The sequence below is a fragment of the Rhynchophorus ferrugineus genome, unplaced genomic scaffold (genome assembly GCF_030347505.1).
Source record: "Rhynchophorus ferrugineus isolate W39M unplaced genomic scaffold, kcgeb_rfMv2 rfM9, whole genome shotgun sequence".
Lineage (NCBI taxonomy): Eukaryota > Metazoa > Arthropoda > Insecta > Coleoptera > Curculionidae > Rhynchophorus > Rhynchophorus ferrugineus.
The window spans coordinates 609,407-624,150 of NW_027472588.1; the positions used below are offsets into that span (position 1 = coordinate 609,407).

At 35.8% G+C, this 14,744-nt stretch overlaps 3 protein-coding genes across 7 annotated transcripts; 2 read left to right on the forward strand and 1 right to left on the reverse strand.

Annotated features, from left to right (window-relative positions):
• Positions 1 to 559: 559 nt before the first annotated feature.
• On the reverse strand, positions 560 to 4,614 carry fwe (calcium channel flower). Of its 2 annotated transcripts, XM_076413921.1 has the most exons (6): positions 4,295 to 4,435; positions 4,119 to 4,239; positions 3,796 to 4,003; positions 3,636 to 3,743; positions 1,897 to 2,053; positions 560 to 1,746 (listed from the first exon to the last, which is right to left on the reverse strand). In XM_076413921.1, exons 1-5 carry the CDS (start codon positions 4,295 to 4,297, stop codon positions 1,930 to 1,932), a joined length of 564 nt encoding a protein of 187 aa, XP_076270036.1. In that variant the 5' UTR covers positions 4,298 to 4,435; the 3' UTR covers positions 560 to 1,746; positions 1,897 to 1,929. The 2 variants fall into 2 exon arrangements, with proteins under 2 accessions (XP_076270036.1, XP_076270035.1); XM_076413920.1 differs by lacking the exon at positions 1,897 to 2,053 and having other exon boundaries at positions 4,295 to 4,614.
• Positions 4,615 to 4,848: 234 nt separating this feature from the next.
• Positions 4,849 to 11,723, forward strand: LOC143202400 (uncharacterized). Of its 4 annotated transcripts, none has more exons than XR_013007155.1 (6): positions 4,849 to 5,194; positions 5,249 to 5,364; positions 6,913 to 7,166; positions 7,222 to 7,477; positions 8,917 to 10,633; positions 11,381 to 11,723. XR_013007155.1 is itself a non-coding variant. In XM_076413901.1 (5 exons), the coding sequence occupies exons 1-5, from the start codon at positions 4,849 to 4,851 to the stop codon at positions 11,612 to 11,614; spliced, it is 1,059 nt and encodes a 352-aa protein (XP_076270016.1). In that variant the 3' UTR covers positions 11,615 to 11,723. The 4 variants fall into 4 exon arrangements, 2 of the variants coding, with proteins under 2 accessions (XP_076270016.1, XP_076270015.1); XR_013007156.1 differs by having other exon boundaries at positions 11,528 to 11,723; XM_076413901.1 differs by lacking the exon at positions 8,917 to 10,633 and having other exon boundaries at positions 11,528 to 11,723.
• A 521-nt stretch (positions 11,724 to 12,244) lies between these two features.
• LOC143202392 (uncharacterized) lies at positions 12,245 to 14,499 on the forward strand. Its single transcript, XM_076413875.1, has 5 exons — positions 12,245 to 12,431; positions 12,481 to 13,497; positions 13,553 to 13,919; positions 13,978 to 14,085; positions 14,139 to 14,499. Exons 1-5 carry the CDS (start codon positions 12,353 to 12,355, stop codon positions 14,395 to 14,397), a joined length of 1,830 nt encoding a protein of 609 aa, XP_076269990.1. The 5' UTR covers positions 12,245 to 12,352; the 3' UTR covers positions 14,398 to 14,499.
• Positions 14,500 to 14,744: the final 245 nt, after the last annotated feature.

Here is a 14,744-nt window from a genome sequence, read left to right on the forward strand (position 1 = left end):
AACCTAAATTCTATAAAAAGTCAGCTTCTGTATGCATGTGTACACAAAACTTAGAAACTTGGCTTGAAATATTTACAAAACGTTTTGCATTTTAACAGAAGAGTGTTTACATGTACATTTTATTCTAAAACTCCAACGAAAGTGTCAAATCTACGCGTTTTAAATTAACTTGTCTCAATTTGAACTGTCACAGTCTTGTTGCCACGGTAACGGCTATTATTTCGAACATAATGGGTTGCTTTCAATTAATTTGTTTTATTTTCGAAACTATATATTAAATATCTACTTCTAATACTAAAGCTAATCGGTAATTTTTGGTGATTTTTGATTTTAGCACATGAAAATACATTTTTAAATATACATTTAAGTCTGAATTGTTCCTATATAATAATAAGAATCTTAAAGTTTCATGGCTGTCTTTAATTTAATCATAGAAACTTTGAATCTTCGAATTACCTGAACCAAACTAAGCCAAGTACAAATCAAGTGAATGTCCAGGCGTTCTCGATCAAAAATCAATCTTATATGAACATATGGCGTGGTAAAAATAAACAACGTCTCCTCATACTTTTTTATTGCTACGATAACAACACAGTTTTTTCTTTACAATATGTAATATCTCATCAATAATTCATAGGATCAACGATGGAAGAAGAAAAACAGATTCCTGGATAATCTCTCGAAACACACAGACACACAGGTAAAAATTGAGAATTAAAAAAAAACCGTTCGGCGATATCTATCAACAGACTACGGAATGCACAATTTACATAGTTTATAGCTTAAACTTACACCAAGATCAATAATGTATTTTATTTTTGAGCAACAATAAAAAGAGACTACAAAATTGACATCTACTAGCTAGCTTCACGTCGATCAGGCCATCAAAAATTCAACAGATTTTTTTTACATTTACCTGAATGTTTTTTTCCCTTAATATATGTATATTATATATATGTATAGATATTTATATTGACGTCGTAAATGAACGTGATATCTGATAAAAATGGAAAACGACAATATTCAGTCTGATGAAACAAATATATATATAAATAAAATAAAAAGCACACGACTAGATCACTCCGATCATCTAGAGTATTATATAGCTAGGGGAAATGAATAGAACATCTCATATATTCCATATAATATCCGGACTGAAATAATTTGTCGGTCTTTGAGCAACAGACTGAAATATTACCGATATTACATGATATATATATACCGAAAAAAAGAAAGGGATAAAATAATTATTTGGCATATTAAATAAAATCCTCGTAAAACTTACTAACACAGATTGGTAATACAATTTATCCTAAAAATGTCCTAATTAATTAAAAGGAAGGTCCCCCAGCCCACTGGAAACGTAAACTTTGTGGTCCGACGAGGGTAAAAGTCCATAAAATCACCCTTGTTCCCGGGAAACGAAACGTTCCTGTATACCTATCACAAAAAAGAATCGCGTATGGCGTTGCTAAGTCGAACTTTAGGCCAAAACATTAAAAATGACGGTTCTGCTGTCGGGTAAGGTACAAAAATGGGAAAGGGTGGTGGTTATGGGGTCACTGTTAACAAGGGAAGGATGGAGGCTTTGCTCAAACGTTGCTGTCGAAGACCGGGGCGCCGGTGAAACTGATCGGTTGGGCGTTGGAGACCAGGTTGTCGCGCATGTTGGACGAGGGCGTCTGCTCCTTGGGCTGACGGTTATCAGAGGCTGCGGCCGCTCGGCGCATTTCTTCGGCGGAAGCCCTACAAAACATATTCGGACAAGGCTTAGGTTCGCATTCTCAACATATCGGCTGTTACGTTCAAGCTTCAAAATGATAATTATAGTCCCACAAGGTATCTAAGCATAGAGAACTAAGCAAGCACTAAAAGTACGAAAGCAGAGACCCATACACTGTTAGACAGCGCCAAAAACCGACTGCCCATTTATGTGGGTCGCCAGACGTCCGGGTCCTCCATCAGTGTGGCCCTCTGGTGGTCCCCTTGCAGGCCGGATGGTGACGTGGCCATCTGAGGGGAGGCAGCGGCGGCCATATCCTCTCGCGAAGCCCTTGGTTAGTAAGGTTTTAAAGAAAAACACAGAAAATAACATCTTATTACAGTAAACACCAAAGCAAAGAAATATTTGTGTTTGTGTGTGTATTAGGGATGTTGCAGTAACTCAGAAATGTTGACAAATATGTTGATTGAATAGGATATAAAGTAGGCCATGTTCAACATGAAAAGTATTAATATCCCAAATATGCAATTCTACACTGCTGATAGCCCAACAACAGAATAAACAGTACTTGGAACATTTGCCAACGACACAGTTGTCGTGGCAAAATATATATCTCTACCTAAGGCTGTAGAAAAAGTACAAGTAGCAGAAATGACAAAAACCTAATTACATCACTTGACGGATGCTCGATTCCTCAAGCAGAATCATCTAAGTACCTCGACACCCATTTCGATGGTAAGTTAAATTGAAAACATCACCTTAGACAAAAAACAGGGCAGATTAGATTCAAAGTCAAGCAACTGTACTGGTTAGTCGGAAGACTACTCTCAACTTGAACTAAAATCAAACAGATTGGTCAATCATAGAACCTATCCTAATTTCCAAATAAAAGCAAGTACGAAAAATAAGTATATACTTTAGGGCGTAGCGGTCAGATTGGCTCAATTTTGCGAGAAAATTGGAGGAACATCATAGAATGTTACACTAACCTACTAAACAGCACTCAGATCATACGTTACCCTAAACATATAAAACGGGTGGACTTATTGATGATTTTTTAATGAGATTAGAGGTTTTTCGATTATTTGGCGACGTCTAAAACAGGCTAGAATCTAAATACCTGTATTCAACACAGATTTTTATAAATATATATTAAAAAATGAATTCTACAATCAGAAATACGAAAATCAGTATTGCCTTTCACTTATTTATCCACAGATTAAAATTTTCATTAAAAAAAATGACATTATAAGTACCTGTAAACCCAAAACACTATCACCAGCCGTTACATTTACAATTGACGGTGCTGGTACAACCACCAAGGCATCAAAAAGACAATTTAGTTCGCAATGTTGCCAGATTACATAAATTGTACTTACATATGGGGTGTAAAATATACGTACCGATTATGATAAGACTAAATTGATCTAAATTGAAATTCAGACCATTTAGACAAACATTCAGAAAAATTACTACCTTTGTTAATCAACTTTTAATAATATTTCAAGATATTACCAAGTAATTAATAATATATAACTATAATGTAAAAAGAATTTATGTTAAAATATGTACAAATTAAATTATATATGTATAAAAAAAATTAAAAATCCATGATTGTGGGCAACCAGGGCCTGTAGCTGTGCAAAGAAAATATCATATCAAACCGGCAACATCGCGTACCCTTCAATTATAACAATATTTACTAGGCCAAAACCATAAGTATTTGCATCTGTTGATATAAAAAATTCTGCAACATCCCTAGTATGTATATTATAGCAGCATAATGTTAACCTTAATCATTTCTAGAAAATTTAGGTGAAAAACACACCACCGATTATCCACATATGTAAGAAATGTATTAAAAAAAAATCAGTTCCCACGAGAAATATATATTGTAAAAATTATGTCTTACTTTCTTCCCAGAGCCATCATACCATATAGAACACCAGTTGCAAAGAACATACCACTGGCAAAAAATGTGGTAGCACCAAAAGAAATAATCACTGCGGGTAACGACATTCTGGAAAATTTTTTAAAATAAATAGAAACACTTCAAATTGATCATTTCTTACATAAAATAGGCTAATGCCCGGTTCCAATATGGTCTGTTATCGATAAAGTCACTAAGCCGTTGCACATGATCCAGAAACATGCAACAGCACGGCGCTTCAACGCACAACATCAGGACGCTGGCCAAAATCAGCCACACACCCGCAATCAAGTCATAAACATCAGCAAGAAGGATCCCAGTGGATTCCCACAACCCCAATAATGCCGCGACTAAAAATAATAACATTATTTAACAAGCAAAAAAAGATTGTTATTTTCAAAAAGGTTCTAGTAATCAATCTAGTAACAAATCACTTCATTTTGTAAATTGACGCGATATACTTACTGAATCCACCCACTGTTCCAACCCCCCTGCCAGCCGTTTTTAGCCACCAAGGAACATCGTCTTTGGCAACCAGATCCTGACCGGGTCTGGCCATCAGTGAACTAATTTTATCATGGAGCGACTAAAATTCAAACTTTTAGCAGGCGTAATGTTAATATTTTCGAGCAAATCCTTACCATTCCTCTTTTAACAAAAAATCTGATTATCTAGTCAACAAAGACACCACGGCACTTGACGATTAAAGTTGTCAAAATTACAATGACATTGCCGGTATTAGCCGAATCTCTTTTATCGATAGCACAGAGTCCCACTTAGCTCAAAATATCGCGTACTCGAAAAAAGTTATAATGTACATTGTAGATTCAAATTTAACTTATGTTCAGAGTTTAATTTTAAAGTTTCATTATATAATGACTTTAGAAATAATTTATATATAATGTGTGACTGTTTACTTTAAAAAATGTATTCATTCCGGGCTAGTTCAACTCTGCTTCAATTAATTATGCTCAGGTGTGTCATCTGACCCGCGGAAAACATTTGAAAATAATGAAAATTGCCAGCTCACCTGTCCGGTTTGTGATTCGTGCACGCAACATTACAGGTAGAGGGGCTAGCTTAACAGCTTAACTACGTCAAATCGTTCTCATAATGAGTAAATAAACAGCGGTACTAGATCGAAACATATAGATCAAATATGCACCTGCATTGACGACAGAAATACTCGATCGAAATGAGCGAGGAGAAATCGAAACAGGTCGAAGAGGGCCACGGAAACAGCGTCGCACCGATTCCACAACCAGCCCCGTCCAAAAGTTGGGTTACCTTCGACGATGAAACCGAGAGGAAATCAAACGGAGAGAAAGTCGACGTTATTGCAGGTAAACAAGCGAAAAAGGAAAAAAACGACTCGCCAGCGGTAATTTCCACGGAAAGCGTACAAATTAACCTGGAGAGGAGTTTGAGTAAATCGACTAGTTCGGACGGTACTGGCAATAATGTGGCCGTCCTGGATCCTAAACCGCTAAGAAACGTTGAGTTACCGGTAGCTACCGTCGAACCAATCAGACAGGGATTTTGTAAGTTGTTCCTTTTTCTATTAGACTTTTGTCAATCAATGTAACACCTTCCAGGCAATGGTGATATAATTGTTACGCTTTTACCAATAAATACTCGTTTTCCATGGATAACGCCAGCGGTTTTTAAGCCAGAATTAGTTCCGGAGGAACTAATGGCTCAAGGATTAACCGTAAGTATTATTGTCTGAGTTGTCGTGTAGAAACAATCGCCAATCAAATACGAATGAATGGTCTACATAATTAGTATGTTTATCATCACAGCTATTGTGTGCATTTATAGAATATTTCATTGTTTTTTTTATGTAGCTTGCATACTAAAAATAAAAAACTGATAAGGCGAGTGGTTATATTATTGGAACAGAATTTTTTAGCCTTAAATATTTGTTTGTTTTATTTTTCATAGATATTTGGTAGTGTGATTTTTTAGTTAACTGTTTAGAAATATGCCAAAACTACGGACTTGTTAGTTAATGGTTGCCCCTTTCTAACAACTATTTTTCTAATTTTTTAGATGCAAATACAAGTTCGATTTATATATATAAAAAATGATATTTTCCTGTATTAAATTAAGTTGTAATTCTTTCCGTAACGACTGTTACCATAGCAATAATACCAAAATGCCTACAAATTTTGGTTTCCGTTGGAATTTCCAAACAAAAAATACATAAAACCATTCTATTAAAGAAAATCAAGTCAGATCTCAGATCAACTTTCATAAGCATAATTTGTGTTCATAAAATATGGATAGATGACATTAAAGAAACATTCATAGCCCTCTAGAATCAATATTAATGAGATTGAGACAAATATTTCTCTCTTGTATTTTCACTATTCGTTTTTAGTTATAATTAATTTTGCTTTTCTGCGATATTGTTACAGTTACATATAGCAGTAGTGTTATAGCTCGTATGCTAATGATAGAAACTGATAATGTTGGTGGTTATGTTAGTGGAACAGAATTTTTTTGCATAAATATTTGTTGTTTTTTGTTCATAGATATTTGATAATGTGATGTTATTGTTAAACGTGGAAGAATATGCGCAAACTATGAAAATGTTAGTTAATGGTGTTCCCTTAACCTTGTCCAATATCTGCTATAAATTAATTCTTCGTAGTTGCCTTTCCTGAGTACTGATCCTAGGAAATAATTTTTAATCCTTTAATGTTTATCTAAAGCCCTCAAAACTTTTAGAACGTCCTGTTCAAATATAAAAAATGAGATTTTTCCTAGGATTAAATTCGAATTGTGATTTATAGTGTAATAACCGTTACCATAGCAACGTTGCCAAAATGCCTACAAATTTCCGTTTCCGTTAGAATTTGGAATAAAAATATATAAAAACACTTCTATTAAAGTGCAATGTTGTGAAACAAAATCAAGTTAGTCCATCGACTACTTTCAGAATTTTGTCGCCACAAAAATAGAGAAGCTGAATTTTTGTACATACAAATATGGATAGACGACATTAAAAAAGTCATAGCCCCCTACAATCAATATTGATATGATTGAGACAAATCTTTTTCTCTTGTATTTTCACTATTCCTTTTTATTTGTAATAAATTGGGTTATTGTTAGTGCATATAAGAGACAGGATTGTAGTTTACATGCTAATGACAATAACTGATAATGTTTGTGGTAATATTATTGGATAAGAATTTGTTTGCATAAATACTTGTGTTTTTTTCGTATTCTTATTTGATAGTATAATGTTTTTTAGTTAACCGTGGAAGAATATGTCCAGGCCATGGAACTGTTAGTTAACGACGTCCGCTTCACCTTGTACAATGTCTGTTATAAACGAATCCTTGTGGTTTGGATCACTTTAGCGTTCATTGTACTGCTCAGTCTCCTGTTCTCAGGTAGTAGCGGGGGCGCACTATTCGGCATGGGCATCGGCTGGCTACTATTGAACGCTGGAGCCATATTCCTGTCGATGTACTTAAAGTTCAAGCTCCAGAGGAATCTGGAAAGGTTTGGTCGTCCCTCCTTCCCTATCGACACGCGTACTACAGCGTCTTTTTTCCAGATGTCTCGCGCACGTCAACAAGCAGTTCTTGAGGCACAAGATAGTGCTTGCCCTGGACGACAGAGGGAAAATCTCATGCCACAAGGTGAACCTCTGCTTCATCTTCATGGATTCGGCGCCGTGTATCGCACACCTACAAACCAGCATCGAGCAGCAGGAGAGGGATCCCTCCAGCGGCTGGGAACAGAGGATGGACATCACCGCCAATGACATAGTGATACAGGGCAACAGGACCACCCGTCTTTCCAGGAAACAGGTAGGCGCGCATCTGCTTTTTTATTTGGCTTGAATCACACCCATTACACGAAATGCAACGCTGCAAAAACGAAGTCCCCATAAGACAACAAAAATCAAAGAATAAACAAATAATTTACTAACAAAATTTTTACAACCTTAGATTAGTCTCAAAATCAACGGCAATGATATAAACAAAGAAGATGATTGTTATTATTAAACTGGCTAAATTCAGGTACACTTCATTCGAGTTCAGTCTCACATTAGTTATTAAACGATCAAATAAATTACATTGTTCGGTTTAATATCTTAATTTGTGTTGCCTCTGAATATACTGTGAAAGTTTTTCATTAAAATTGTCCTTTACTGTAGAACTAGAAAAAAGATCAACATAGAGGATCAGATAATCCTCAATAAGATCACTATAATTCCTTGTGAGATAAGAAAAACTCAATATTACGTTCAATATAATACGAGTTAATTGAGTACAGCTTTCTTATAAAAATCGAATTTGACAAATTTCAAAACAAATGACCGAGAATAGCAAGCGAAAAAATATCGGACATATATAGTCATTTTCAAATAGTAAACACTTCAATTTTTACCTTTAATGGGCATTGAGCGGAAGAAAACGTCTTTAATCATTTTTTCTCCAAGTTATTTTTTATCTAAATCTCGCAAACCGCTTAGAATTTTGGTAGGGGGGTTAAAACAATAACGGTTAGTATGACAACGTAACTGACAAGTCATAAGTCAAAATAATACACGAATTATTAACAGCCTTCTTAGATTAGTCTTAAAATCGATGCACAAACCAGTTAGAATTTCGATAAGAGGGATTAAGGCAATAACGGTTACCATGACAACGCAACCGACAAATTATAAGTCAACCTAAAAATTCTCCATTTCCTTAAAACTTCGGAATAAAAGTACATAAAAGCATTGTTCTTAAAATGCGATGAGGTTCAAATTCCGTCCTACGCTTTCTAAGTTTAGTTAACACAAAAACACGGAGGCTGGTTATGGATGACATTAGAGAACAAATCATGGCCTCCTAGAGCAAAGCTTGATAAGATCGAGACAAAATTTGTCCCATATTGCCGTCATCAATTTTATTTAAATTTTGCTTTTCTGCGATAGCCTTAACTGACATAGCAGGGTTGGTGTGTAGTTATTTCGGTTCTTTGCTTAATTGGTGTACCTTTTTTGCTTCCTTTTTACACACCGATACGTGTCGGAAAGAAACAAAACACTTAACACTTAAAAGGATGATATGCCGGTGATGACGCTAGTAATTTCTCTTCTTCGTCGCATCGTTCGCCCCCCTAACTGACCTTTACCTCAGGGATCACGAGGAAAATTCAATTAACGTCGACCACGTCTCAAAATAACGTCACACCATCTGCAACCCTTGCTCTGCGCCAGACCCCTCACTGACCAAGTGTTTTTCTTCATCGACAGAGCCGGGCCGAGCAAGTTTACCTGCGCTACATCCAACGCTGGGGCAAAGACTTTCTTCGTCGCCGTCTGGATTGGACCGCCGAAGAGGTGATGGGCAATCCGGCCAATCCGCGTCATCTACACTGCGCCCTCTGCCCCTGTCAGTACGCGGAGGACATACTGGCGAACAAGGCGCCCTCCATGGACGAGGGTCGGGACTGTTGCCCGATCTGGTCCAGGTTCATGACCAGACTGGGCATCTATTGATAATTATTGATATCGTAGTGACGTATTAGAGCAAGGGTACCTGAGCAACTTTTACACACACATTTTGTTTCTTTTCGACACACTGTTTACTGTAAAATTAAGAAAAAATCGTGCTTCAGTGTTGTAGTGTAGACAATCGGGGTTTATTATCGTTTTCGATGTCGAAATCAACTATATCCATTACAGTTTATTGTTAGTCAAATCGATGCTTTAGTTGTAAGGGAATTTCTGGTCTAGAGACACTAAAGAAACAACATCACGCTGGTAAAGTAGAAGTCTCAAACCAAGAGCCAGTAACATGATTTCAACTCTTCATTTTCTTCTCAAGAACTCAATTATTCATGTTCAGAAAAAATTTATCTCTTCGATTTTTTTTGCAGTAAAAACCGAAATTTTCTTATAAAGAGGACAATAAAACTGAGAAATCATGTTAGCTATCTTGAAGAAATCAGGACAATATGGCTGGAAATCTAGAGTGCTATAAAATTTGAAAGTTACACCTAAATTAACACTAAATATGATTTTCTTTTAACAAAACACGTTATAACGACCTTGGTTGAATCGATTTTTATCAAGTATAAGGAAATTTTCACAGGCGGCCTTGACCTTTAGTCGTCGCTTACGTCAACAAAATAGCTAAATCATCGAAAATAATTGGAATTTCGAAAAATTATTTTCATAAAAATGGTAACGTTACAACAACATTGAAGTAAAAAAAACCTAAGTCAGAATACCTTATTAAAGCTATAAATGCACTGATAATACGAGGATATCAGGACGTAACAAACTCCCCGTTCATCAAAAATCGATAAGCACTGATGCTGAATCATTTACATATCGGCTAGCTTTAATGGATGTTCTGATCTAGAAGGCCTAGATATTAAGTGTTTTTGAGTAGAATAAACAATTAAACAAAACATTTTTACTTCCAAATATTTTAAAAGATTTTTATTGATGTTTCGAAAAAATGCTCTTGTTTCTTTATGTCCTTTCTAAAATCTTTTAAAAATAGTAAAAAGTTCAAGAAACTCTAGATTCAAAGCTGTCAATTCAAGCTCAGTTGCGCTTGACAATAAATCTATGAATTGCGTCACAATCGCCGTAACGTCAAAAAAAATTAGAATTTTTGAAAAATACTTTTGAAGCTTTTAAACGTTTTAAAATGTCTCGGCCAGAATGCCCCCTTAAGGCATCAGCATGACATAAAACTCTGTTTTATATCAAAATTCGACGCGGTAATGCCGTTTAAAACACACCAGTAGCGGTAAAACTGCAAAGCGCTCACTATCCATTGTCCATCATCATTTGTAGGAGCGGGCCGCCCTGTTGTACCTGCGCTACGCCGCTAGATGGGGCAGGGACCGGGCCCGTGGGCTCCTCACCAGTCCCCCGGCAGCAGGGGGGCGGCATTGCGGCTCGTTGACCTGTCCCTGCCAGTACGTCGAGGAACATCTACAGTGCAAGCCACAAGGCAAGTTAACGGTGTCTTCATTCTTTTACCTTCCCAATCAGAGCAGCGTCAATTCTTCGACTAGTGCTTCGCAGGTGGCCAGGGGGGCTCCAAACTGTAACGTCCAGTGAATGCTAGATATTATTTCTTGATGTTAGTAGAATGAAGCTTCCTCGAATCCTAACGTTATGGAATGATATTTAACAGTCCATTGTTGCGGAGCTTTATTGTAGTGTTGCTTTTACTTTATCAGCTGACATATCAATGAGTAATGGCTTTAGTTTAACTCAGCGTTAGGGATTCGATGTTTGAGATGAGTAATATCTACTAATAATAGTTTTAACTCAACCCCATCTTCTATGGTCATGGTGATACTAACTCAACAAAACTCTCTGACGATCTAGTGACCTTAGGAGATGGTCTATTTTGTAAATGATGGGTTGTACTTACAAAATCATTGCACATAATTCGAATAAACATTCCGTCCAGAACTGTGAATGATTATAAATGGTATATATATACAAAAATACATCAGTTTTAATAATGCTTGTGTAACTTTTTTTTAATCCTGTTACTTCCTTTTTCGCTTAGCGCTCGTAATTCGTAAGCTACTAAACCGAACAGGAAGGGGTTGGTGTTTAAAGATGGCTTTTTTCCTTCTATCCTTATTTTAACCACCATTATTTTATTAGAACTACCGAATAACTCTTAACGTGTCCGTACTAACAAACGACTCAAGAAAAATTGTGTATTTTTTAACTGTTATAGGTTCGTGTTGTCTTTACTTCTCCGATGAAAATGTTCAGTCTGAACTTATGGCTTCTCTGAACTTACCCAGACTACCTTCGCATACTTAAATGTTACTCACGGAGATCTGTGTATTAATTGTGTTTCTAAAATTTGTTTGATTTTTAGGTCACTGCTGTTGTATCCTTTGCTTTTACACAGACGCTAATTATGTTCATAAAATCGTTAAAATGCATTAAAATTGTTATTACCTGACAAGTAATTACGAACATTCCAGATAAAGTATTATTTATACACCACATATTTTTGTATAATTTTATTTTTATTTATACAAAATGTACAATAAAGACATTATCAATATTCAGTTTGGCATTGTTTTGCTTTCGTTTTTATATCTTCAATTTTGACGTTGATGTCCTCGATCAAACCCTCTACTTCACCCACTAAATTCTTTAAATGGTCCTTCACGCCGTCTAAATTATCGGATATCTTTAAGAAATCATCTGCTTTTGAAAGCCACGGTTCCTGTGGAAGTTTATTGTCAAGGCAAAGGTACAACTTGTTTCTTTGTTCATCATCTAAACAAATCACTTTGAGGTCCTCAATTATTTGATCACTACTTAAATGTGTGTTAAAAGTCTTTTTGTGTGTACTTGTGCTTCTCCCAAACATATTCGCAGAACATAACCTCTAAATAAAAATTGACGTTTATTCCAGCTATCTTGCAGATGAAAATTGTATTATATGGCTTTTATATTTTTTAATAAATGTATTTTATTTATGTATATATAATAATTAATATCAACAAATAGAAACATATTTTGGTGTATTACTGTTTTTCTGTTTCAAGTTTTCTGATTTTCCTGACATCATTTTGCCTTGACAGCAAAAAGAAGAGGCTCCATAACCATGCCAAATTTAAATTAGATGGTTTGATTTTTTCTGCATAGATATTTTTTATGTATTTTTTTGAATTGTATCATTTTTTCTAAAATGGATGGTTCATTCGAACTGTTGAGTTCTATGTCACCACGTCTCAAAAATCGCCAGAAAACTATTAAAAAAACCAAACGTAAGATGGTTTATTTTTCTGCTATATATTCTAATTGTTTTGTTTCCAGCGGTTACTGTATTAGCCGTAAAAAAGCACTTTAGGAGATCTTCAATATATGATAAAGCTACTTCTACTAATAACGAATTCATAGTTTTTACAGACAGGTCACAAAGTTGTAGTTCATCAACTAATAAAGAAGATGATGTAAACAATGATGTTATAGTTATTGACTCAACAGACAGTGAAAATTCTCCTAGTAAATGCAGTAAAATATCCTCCAAGGGAATGTATAAAATAAGTAATGAGGATCAAATAAAAACAAAATCAATAGAAAAATGGCTGGATAATGTAACAAATACTAGAATACTTGAGGATACATTTTTTAGTCAGGTCTCGACAATTTATGGGGATAATGAAGAATGTAATACGCCGGACAGACATGAAGTAGCTGCTTCATCCACATTTCAGACAAATGTAATCAAGAGATTTGATGAGATGTTTGTAAAATCAGAGAAAGCTGGGTCAAGGAAAGACAGTGAAGAGTCTCCAAGCAGTAATAAAAGTGACACAAAGGCACTGGAAGGAAAATCAAATGACCAAACATTTACTGACCAAAACGCAGAAGAATATAAATCTATACTAGACTCATTATATGGAGTTAAATGGCGAGAGAAACAAGACCACATTATCCCAAAGTCTGCCCCTTGCAATAAAATAAGATCATTCGTAAAACAAGCAATTCCAGCCACAGAGAAGAAAAATGTACCTGAAGTCAAGGGTGACTTGAAAATCAAACAGAAAAAGTTGAACTTCAATAGACTGAAAAAGCCTACAGATTCGCCATGGATGAAAAAATTGCAAGGCCTTTGTGATTCAGACACGGCAAGTGATAGTGGGAGTAGTGAGAGTGACAAGGAGAACCAACAGAAAACCATCAACAGTAGTGAGAAATCAGTTGATAGTTGTGAGGAAGAGATATCGAGTGATGAGGAATATGATTTGGAGGTGACAAGACTGTACCAGCAGAAATCAAAGCAGCCAGTTAATAAAGAAAGAACCTACTCATTTTTGGAATCTCTCTCAGGTGAGTAAATAGATAAAATTATGTAGAATAACAAACAGTTAAAGGTTTTTTGTAGTGGCTGTTCCTATTAGTAAATGTGATATATCAGCTCGCATATTTAGGTCTAGTTTCAAAACCAACAAAGACAAGTTGGTTGAGAAACTATTTAGTTTATATAATGACAAAGTGTTCAATGGACTTTTGCCAAAGGATACTGTAATAGAATGGAACAATAAGTTGAGGAATACAGCAGGGCTGTGTTATTGTGTTCGAACCACACATAGAAATGGAAAAATTGAGAGGGTGGCTAAAATTAGTCTGTCATCAAAAGTGCTGGACTCACCGGAGAGACTCAGGGATACTTTGATTCACGAGATGTGTCACGCCGCCACTTGGATCGCCAATCACGTGTCTAATGGTCACGGGCACTACTGGAAAAGCTGGTATGTGCAGGTTTGATCATCGTCTAATTGTACTGATGGAAATAATTTGTTTTTTCAGGGCATATAAAGCTATGAAGACATTTCCCGAAATACCACCGATAAAACGTTGTCATACCTATACAATAAATACAAAATATACCTATACTTGTACAGGATGTGGATACAGGTAATATCATAACAAACTATCCTGACGATCTTTAAAAAAATTTTCAACACCAGTATCGGGAGGCACTCGAAATCGTTGAACGTCGAAAGGAAACGTTGCGGCTACTGCTACGGAAAATTCGAAGTGTTCCTGAACAAGATCTCCAAAGGCGGCGACACGAAAAGTGTACCGGCCACTCCCAAGAAGGAACTGACCGGGTTCGCGTTGTTCGTGAAGCAGAACTACGCGCTGTACAAGGAACCGACCAAAAAGCACGCGGACGTGATGAAAATCCTGGGACAGAAGTTCTCCGAGATCAAAATGACGAAATAGATTTAGATGATGTTGTGTCTTTTGTCCGTGTTTTTTTATATGTTTATTTATTTGTTTTATAAGACTGAATGTTTGATATAATAAACATTTTATTATTATAAATACGTCGTTTTTTTTTAATTAAATAAGGGAATGGATAACAAGAAACGGCGAGTGCGCCCGTGTTTAAAAACTTATAGTAGGCCGTGATTAATTAAAGAATACCTCAAAAAAACAAAATAAAGAACCTTTCGCAACAGAGTACCTAATTGGAATGGACAAAAAAGCATCTTAAGCTACCGTTAGTTAGCCCATTTAAGAGAAAAAAAGTATCAGTGTCCGTCACTGGATTGTTGGAATCAGGTAAA

Excerpts from the sequence above, each read along its gene's own strand:
- fwe (XM_076413920.1), bottom strand. Across the intron at positions 4,004-4,118 it reads TGGAACAGTGGGTGGATTCA|TCGCGGCATTATTGGGGTTG; the intron begins GTAAGTATATCG and ends TATTATTTTTAG. Across the intron at positions 3,744-3,795 it reads CGGGCATTAGCCTATTTTAT|AATGTCGTTACCCGCAGTGA; the intron begins GTAAGAAATGAT and ends AAAATTTTCCAG.
- LOC143202400 (XM_076413900.1), top strand. The coding sequence starts at position 4,849 with ATGAGCGAGGAGAAATCGAAACAGGTCGAAGAGGGCCACGGAAACAGC. Across the intron at positions 5,365-6,912 it reads TAATGGCTCAAGGATTAACC|TTAACCGTGGAAGAATATGT; the intron begins GTAAGTATTATT and ends AATGTTTTTTAG. Across the intron at positions 7,167-7,221 it reads CTCCAGAGGAATCTGGAAAG|ATGTCTCGCGCACGTCAACA; the intron begins GTTTGGTCGTCC and ends TCTTTTTTCCAG.
- LOC143202392 (XM_076413875.1), top strand. The coding sequence starts at position 12,353 with ATGGATGGTTCATTCGAACTGTTGAGTTCTATGTCACCACGTCTCAAA. Across the intron at positions 13,498-13,552 it reads ATTTTTGGAATCTCTCTCAG|TGGCTGTTCCTATTAGTAAA; the intron begins GTGAGTAAATAG and ends GGTTTTTTGTAG. Across the intron at positions 13,920-13,977 it reads GGGCACTACTGGAAAAGCTG|GGCATATAAAGCTATGAAGA; the intron begins GTATGTGCAGGT and ends TTGTTTTTTCAG.